The sequence below is a fragment of the Vanessa cardui genome, chromosome 3 (assembly GCF_905220365.1).
Source record: "Vanessa cardui chromosome 3, ilVanCard2.1, whole genome shotgun sequence".
Taxonomy (NCBI): Eukaryota; Metazoa; Arthropoda; class Insecta; order Lepidoptera; family Nymphalidae; genus Vanessa; species Vanessa cardui.
The window spans coordinates 2,993,705-3,002,272 of record NC_061125.1 but is presented as its reverse complement, the minus strand read 5'-3'; the positions used below and the strand labels follow the sequence as shown (position 1 = coordinate 3,002,272).

Below are 8,568 nucleotides of genomic sequence, written 5' to 3'. Positions count from 1 at the left end.
TTTTTGTTTTCTTTACCATAGATCTTCACACTTTATTCGCCAAGTAATATACTAATTTAAAAAAATAATTTTTAAATACATTGATTTTAAAATATTGAGACAGCATTTGTATCAATAATGGTGTAATTTGATAATGTCATTTTTCACAGTAAATATGATAAAGTCAACACACTGTCATCAATTCGATAAACAATCTAAGTTATATTTAATGCTTTAACTGTATTGAAGGTAACAAAACTTGAGTTAATATGAAAGCAAGTTAATTCTATTGAGATTTATTCAGATCACAAAAAAGTTTTGCTAATAAAATAGTTGAAATACGAGCTCATAAAGCTACTCTTGTGTTAATAGATGAATTTTTAGCACATTTCTTAAATTAGTGTGTAGGGATATAACAAAAAATACATAATATTTTTTAAAATAACCAATACATAAAACTATATTATAATGCATTACAGGCCGGTATTCCCATTGAGCAGGAAGGAAAACAATCGTAATAACAGATATGTTGGACAATGGACATTACAGTACCTATATTATACAAAAGTAATTTAAAAGTATAAAATCAATCTAGTTTTATTGTAAGTTTTTAGACTTATTTTGGGAAGGCAAAGCAATTCATAGCCAATTAAGACACCACAACAATTATTTCGTTGCCAATCATGAAATCTACTGTAACAAAACTGATTCGCTTATTATAAAAATTATTATCTATATAAAATTATATATATAATATTATTATTATAAAAATTATTATACCCCATGAAAAAAGTAATAATTAATTTGAAATAAAAATAGAGTAATATGAACACACCTGTTTACCCAAAATAAAATTTTGATAAGTAGAATGTTTCCTGAGATCTTAGTAATACTAAATACCCTTAAGCCTAGACGTAATCGATATGGTTTCTTCACACAGTAGGGTGGCCAACATTTTTTCTGACGATTTTAATAATTCAGACATATTTTAAACGATAAAAAAATTAGTACTTTAATATTTTAAGTAGAAAAAAATGTATTCTTTCTATAAATTCCGAAAAAATAAAAAAAACATGCTTTTCAATTCAAATCTTTATTTCTTAGTCAGATAAAGTTTACAAAGTGGACATTAGCGCTTGCACATATTTACTGTCTGTTTGTAACATTTGTTGTTTGAGTTTATTTATTTCGATTAACATTTCATCATCCGAAGTTATAGTATTATGTATTTCTTTGCACTTGCGCAAAAAGTCTAATATTAATTTCTGTCCTTCAGTGGTTTCTTCGGATTTGAAGGCCGATTCAACTTCAAACAGATTCGTTTCCAATTGCGCCTGTTTCTCTTCTGCGTACTAAAATAAAAATAAACAATGATATGAAATTATTATATGAAAGCAATCATCATGTATACTTTTTTTTTATGGTATAGGTTGGCGGACGAACATATAGGCCACCTGATCGTAAGTGGTCACCATCACCCATAGACAATGACGCTGTAACAAATATTAACTATTCCTTATGTCACCAACCTTGGGAACAAGATGTTATGTCCTTGTGCCTGTAGTTACACTGTCTCACTCACTCTTCAGCCCGGAACACAACAATACTGAGTACTATTATTTGGCGGTAGAATAACTGATGAGTGGGTGGTACCTACCCAGACGAGCTTTTACAAAGCCCTACCACCAAGTAAAATACAATATAAATAAATAAAATACTTGGCCTTATTATCTAGGGTCGGCGTTGTGAGTACACCACTTAACAAAGCTTTACAAATTTTAGAAGAATTGACATGGACTGTGATAGACTATAATTACATATTATACTCTATTCCAACTATAAAAGAAAAAAGACAACAAACAACATTTGACAGCAAATTGACAGAATATCATTAGTCGAGAGCTTGATCAATCTATGATTTTCACTATGGATTAAGAGAAAATTGCATTTTGAACGTCGACGAAACTATTATCAGAATTTTGGAAGTAAAATTAAAGTATTTAAGTGTATAATGTTGTATTATAAACAATAATATATTAATATTAAAATCTTAGTAGTGCACAATACAGCTGAGTTATTGGGAAATCGAATTAAATACGTGAATCAAAGGTTTGTTTATCTTTTTTCCTACTTCCATTGGAAAAGGGCATATGTAGTCCATTCTCTCATCAACTATAATTTTTTATGTCAATTATATATAACTAAAGATATATTTAATTATAGTTTTTATGTCAACGCCACGGAATCAAAAGTATATCTTTGGAACTCAAATATGTCTATAGTCAATGATGTTGTAGTCGCCAGATATGTTATTAACGCGCAAAAAGAGAAGACTAGAAAACGTCCTAATTAGGACGTTTGCCTTTACTTGAAAATGTTCTTTACTTGATAGGCTATTTATTAATAATAATAATAATAATAATCTTTATTTGAAAATATAAGCATTACAGTATTTACACCAAGTCGCTTATATTTACACTAATTACTAAACATTTTTTTTTTTTATTTTAAACATTCTTACTAATTTTAATTAAACATACTACAAAGACAAATGAAATAAAATTTAGTAAAAAAATAAAATAAAATTTATAAACAAAATAAGCTTAAATCTATTTAGAAACTACAAAATTATTAATTAAAATTTAGGAATATGTAAATTTGTTTAAATATAGTATAAATAGGATCATAAAATATGTCTACATCTCGATAACGTATAAAGTTATTCAAAAGTTTAACAGCCCTAGCAGTGGGGCTGTTGCTAGCTTGGGCTGAATGCCACATAGGTGGGTAGCAAAACAATCAACGAGTATGTTGCCGTCTTCCAACACCACGCATATATTTGTCGGGAACATATAAATATATTGCTTCGCGTACAGCAGTGCTATCCACCCTATGCACTAAAATTAAATAATAAAATTTTATATGTGCGGAGTCTCGCCTAAGCTGAAGTGAATCTAGACCAACCATACCTGCCACAAACATTGAAGGGTATAGAAAAGGGTAGTATCCATATTTACGTTTAAACAAATATCTACAGAATTTTCTTTGTATTTTTTCTAACATTATTGCATACTTTGCCTCACGCGGACTCCAAACTATTGCATTATATTCTAATTTACTGCGGACATAGGCATTATATAATTTTTCTATTGCTTTGGTATTCTTAAATTGCGATGATATTCTAATAATGAAACCAAGGCATTTATTAGCATCTTTGCATGTTTTAAGTATATGATCATGAAAATTTAATTTCCTATCCATCATAACTCCTAAATCCCTGATTTTTGGTACATTCTCCATCGGTGTGTCAGATAGATTGTATATATTTTTAATAAGTTTATGAGATCGAGAAAAGGTGATAGTTTTACATTTTGAATTATTAAATGATAATTTGTTTCTTATAGTCCAGTCAACTACGGCATCAATATCACGCTGTAGTGCTACACAGTCTTTAGTTTCGGTTACACATATGTACAATTTCAAATCATCAGCAAACATAAGGCATTTTGCATTAGAGATAACACTTGGCAAATCATTTATCATCATTAAAAATTGCATAGGACCCAAGGTACTACCTTGACTAACCCCTGATCGAGTATAATACTCTTCCGATTTATACCCGTCTAACTTAACAAACTGTTTTCGATTTTTTAAATAGTGAGCCATCAATTTTAAGAGAGAAGTTGAAAATCCGAATAAAGCAAATTTGTTTAAAAGTACATCATTATTTACGAGATCAAAGGCTTTCTTAAAATCAAAGTAGGCGGCATCTACTTGACAGCCAGACTTAACTTTAGTGTTTATATAATCTACAAATTCTGTATGATTAGTCAATGTGGAGCGTCCAGGACGAAACCCATGCTGGCAATCACTCAATTGTCCCTTTATTTGTTTATAAATTATGTTATTAAGAATTGATTCAAATATCTTTCCAAATACACATAGAACAGCGATAGGTCTATAATTTGTTATATCCGTGGACGAGCCCGATTTTGGAATAGGTGTTACTCTAGACACTTTCCACTTGGTAGGATATAAACATTGTTTAATTGAAAGATTATATACATGAAGTAACGGCACTTCCAAAGCTGACAAGCAATCTTTTACTAGAAAGGGAGGTATGTTGTCAGGACCATAAGCAGTTGAAGCTTTTAGTCGCGATATTGCAAATCTGAGTTCGGCAAGTGTCACTTGTTCGATGGTTACTGTAGATTGGCAACCAAAGCGATTAGCCTCTTCCTCAGCTATCTTAACGTCTAACAGAGGAGAAGTATCATGAAACACAGAACTAAAATATTTAGCAAATGAATCAATGGCTTTCTGCCCTTCTACAGCTTTATTCTTATAAGAATATGTTTTTATCTGCTGTCTAGTTTTACGTTTTTCCTTTACAAATTGCCAAAAGCTTGATGGCTCTTTATTTACATTGTTTTCAACTCTAGATATATAATTCTTAAATTCTATATTTATAAGATACTTGACTTTAGTTCTATAGTATTTAAAAAGTTCTTTATTAAACTCTAAATCATAACACTTATACTTTTTTAGATTAAAATATTTTAATTTTATATAATATATTATTTCTTTGGTATACCATTTTGGATAAGAATATTTATTACTTTTGACTATTGTTCTTGTAGGAACGTGTGTACTAATAACACTATTAAGTTTATTATAGAGTATATCTACGGCTAAGTCTATATTTAAATGCTGTTTTTCAAGTAAGTCGGTCCAGTCAATATTAGCAATATCAAAGTACAAGCTATGCAGATCTGCTTGCCGAAAGTTCCACTCCGTGATTAAATATTCTCCTGGTGTAAGAGATGTTACACTTTTTGCTGTTCTAGGAAGTGTGAGCAGTATCTCTAAGGGCGGGTGGTATGCATCCATGGGAACTAGATGTTCCGTATCGGATGATATTTTAATATTATTGTGATCTAGAGTAGTTAGTACTAAATCTAAGATACATCCATACTTATTGCTAATATTATTACATTGTTGTAACTTACTATATTCCATAAAATTATTAAATTGAGATCTAACACTATTATTGCACGAATTTAAATTGAAATCACCAACTATCATAAATGGATATTCAGTATACATATTTATAGCATTTTCTATACATGTTAAAACATCAATATATTGTTTACTGCTGTAACTGGGTGGTAAGTATACTACACATATCATTAACTTAATATGTTTCCAGGTAATAATAGCAAACAATAATTCTTTATCATCAGTTAAGTTATCTACATTTGTAATTCTTTTCATATTATAACAATTTTTAGCTGCCAATAGAACCCCGCCCCACCCGACGTCGCCGGGCCGGTCTTTCCGTAGGACACAGTATTCAGGTGGAAATAGTTCAGCGTCATTTACAGAGCTATTGAGGAAGGTTTCTGTAAGGATGACAATATCGCTGGCTATTGTTTTCATATTATTATAAAACATATTAGTTTTCGTTCGGAGACCTCTTACATTTTGGTAATATAACAATATTTTTTTAGAACGTGTAATTTTGGTATAAATATTTTTAATATTGTGTTTATTTCCTTTCTTCGGATATTTAAAACTACGTCTGCTATAATAATGATTATGCGAGAAAAAACAGCGGACTTGTATCGTCCATATCTAAAGTTTTAGTTTTAGCAGGCCTCGGTAGTGAATATCCATAATACTTGTAATCAGCCAAAATTTTACATAATATATCATTGAAGACCTGTTTTAAACCCGAATTAGTCAACTTCCCAGTTTTTAACGAGAACATATCAAAAGTAACTGTGGCATTGGAATCATAAAAATATGCATAAGCGTTATTTTTAAGTTCTAGGTATAAAAGGTTATTAAATAATTCTATTTTGTAATTGTATATAGGGGCACCACACACATACATAGGTGTACATATTATTATGTTTGTATTCGAAACACATTGTATAGCTTCCCTCAAATATACAATCAATTCTGCATAATCAGTACTAAATGCCTCAAAATCTGTTTCTCCCAACATTATAATACAGTAGTCAATCATACTATAATTACGTAATTTGTAGTCTAAGTTCTGAAGAAGACGTTTTATGTTACAATTTGGTGACACATAACGAATATAGTCAAATTGGTTGAATGTTGCATCGACCGTTTGTAATGTACCGCAAGCACTATTGGTTAAAATACATATTTTTGGTTTTCTGCCTTGTTCTTTATTATAATGTGATGCATGAATAGTGTTTGGATGATTATTTCGTGCAGTGTCAGTTACTGGATCTTTACTTTTCACGGCTCCTGTCGTAATATGGTTGGAACAGGCAGTGTCACTTGGAGGGTAATATATATTATTCGATAATAATTGATCGCTTTGGTTCCTAAATTCGCTAAGAGATGGCGTTACTTGAACTATTTCTTCAATGGATTTTCTTTTGCTCATAAGCTTATTTTCAGTATCAGAATAATCTAACTTGGTTCTCATTTTAATCGTGTTCAACTGATCACTGGATTTACATGAAGGTATATGCTTTCTAGTATGTGTAAGTTGGTGAATTTTCAATTCATAATCACAAATTAGCTTTACCTGTTTATTATTTTCGACCAGTAGATTTTTAATCTCGTTTTCCGCGCTTAATAACTTTTCCTGAAGTGCTAATAATTTATTTCTCATAGAGTTCATCTCTTCTATTACTTTTGTTTTTGTACTAATACTTCCAGTTAGCTGACGAGACGGGGTCGAGCTCATGAAAGAGAAATTGTTATCATTTTCATCATCTGAGTCCACCTCGGTTAGGCCTTCAAAAGAGTTATCTGTTGGAATGTTAGTTTTGCATTTACGAATTGTTATATTGTTTCTTTCTGTCTCAGGAGAAATAGAACCTGATTTTGTCACAGGTGTACCGTGTTGCGTAACAAATTGATCCGTTTTTCTGGTTACTTTCTTGCTTAAGTACGACATCATTTTCGAAATTTTTTTTTATGCCTTTACTCGTTTTACGTAGTAATACGTTATAATACATCATAATTACGTAGTAATACGTTTTGCGTAATTAAAACATCTAGTTATCCCTTTTACTTATTGTTTTTATCAAGCTATCCTTTTTACTTTTAACGAAATGTAAAAAAAAATTAAAATAAACGGTCCCCGGCGCGGCACACTTTTTTCTGTTGTTTAGTATGGATATAACATATTTGTTTATTAGAACATCATTGTCTATGGTACAATCTGCAAAATGATATATCTAGCATAGACAAATTTCGGAGTCGAAATGGCCCAGTGGTGAGAACGCGTGCATCTTAACCGATGATTGCGGGTTCAAACCCAGGCAAGCACCGCTGATTCATGTGCTTAAATTGTCTTTATAATTCATCTCGTGCTCAGCGGTGAAGGAAAACATCGTGAGGAAACCTGCATGTGACAAATTTCATCGAAATTCTGCCACATGTGTATTCCACCAACCCGCATTGGAACAGCGTGGTGGAATATGTTCCAAACCTTCTCCTCAAAGGGAGAGGAGGCCTTTAGCCCAGCAGTGGGAATGTATAGGCTGTTGTTGTATGAAAGCAATCATCATGTGTACTTGGCCTAATTATCTGGGGTCGGCGCTGTGAGCACACAGCTTAACAAATCTTTACAAATTTTAGAAGAATTGACATGGACTGTGATAGACTATAATTACATATTATACTCTATTCCAACTATAAAAGAAAAAAGACAACAAACAACATTTGACATCAAATTGACAAAATATCATTGATCGAGGGCTTGATTAATCTAGGATTTTTACTATGGATTTGCGTAAAAAAAATGCCGTTTTGAAAGTCGACGAAACTTCTAGCGGAATTTTGAAGTAAAATTAAAGTGGAAATAAGTAGTTAAATGTATAATGTTGTATTATAAACAATAATATATTAATATTAAAATCTTAGTAGTGCACAATATAGCTGAATTATTGGGAAATCGAATTAAATACGTGAATCTAAGGTTTATTTATCCTTTTTCCTATTTCTATTGGGTATATGTAGTCCGTCCTCTCTTCAACTACATGTTAATGTGACATATATTTATGAAATTTAATTTATTACGTCAATGCAATGGAAAAGTATATCTGAGGAACTCAAATAGACATATTTGAGTACTACAGTCTCCAAAATGATATAACTAGCATAGACAAATCCCATAGATATTTTATTTATAGGATACCTGGATGATTGAGTCGGGAAGATCAGCCAGTTTGGCAACATGTAGTCCAAGCGACTGAGTTGCTGGTCCCGGGAGGATTTTATGCAGTAACACCAACTGTTGGTCCACAACGGAGGCTGCGGCGTGAAAGTTCGCTATCACATTCGGATGCAAGCTCGGCAGACGAGTCAGTTCGTGATAGTGAGTCGCGAATAGGCAGAAACATTTGCATTCCGTTGCTAATTTTCTGGAAAAAATGAAATATAATATTGTCAGTCATAATTATTTTGATTACCAGAAAAATTATCATTATTTAATAACCCCATAAGGGGAACAAAGATTTTAAAGTAGACAAAAATGCCTGTCAGATAACTTTTTATCTAAATAAATTGCCAAGTAATATGCTTTTCGTTGGATTGTTG

General features: G+C 31.4%; 1 protein-coding gene across 1 annotated transcript in view; it reads right to left on the bottom strand.

Moving 5' to 3' along the window:
* Nucleotides 1-1,056: 1,056 nt before the first annotated feature.
* Nucleotides 1,057-8,568, bottom strand: part of LOC124543951 (DNA mismatch repair protein Msh2) — a 33,190-nt gene continuing 25,678 nt past the window's right edge. The window contains exons 13-14 of the mRNA XM_047122290.1: nt 8,168-8,393; nt 1,057-1,331 (exon numbers count right to left, since the gene is read on the bottom strand). Of these exons, the coding sequence (XP_046978246.1) occupies nt 1,095-1,331; nt 8,168-8,393 (463 nt within the window). The 3' untranslated portion in view covers nt 1,057-1,094. The remainder of the gene's footprint in view (nt 1,332-8,167; nt 8,394-8,568) is intronic.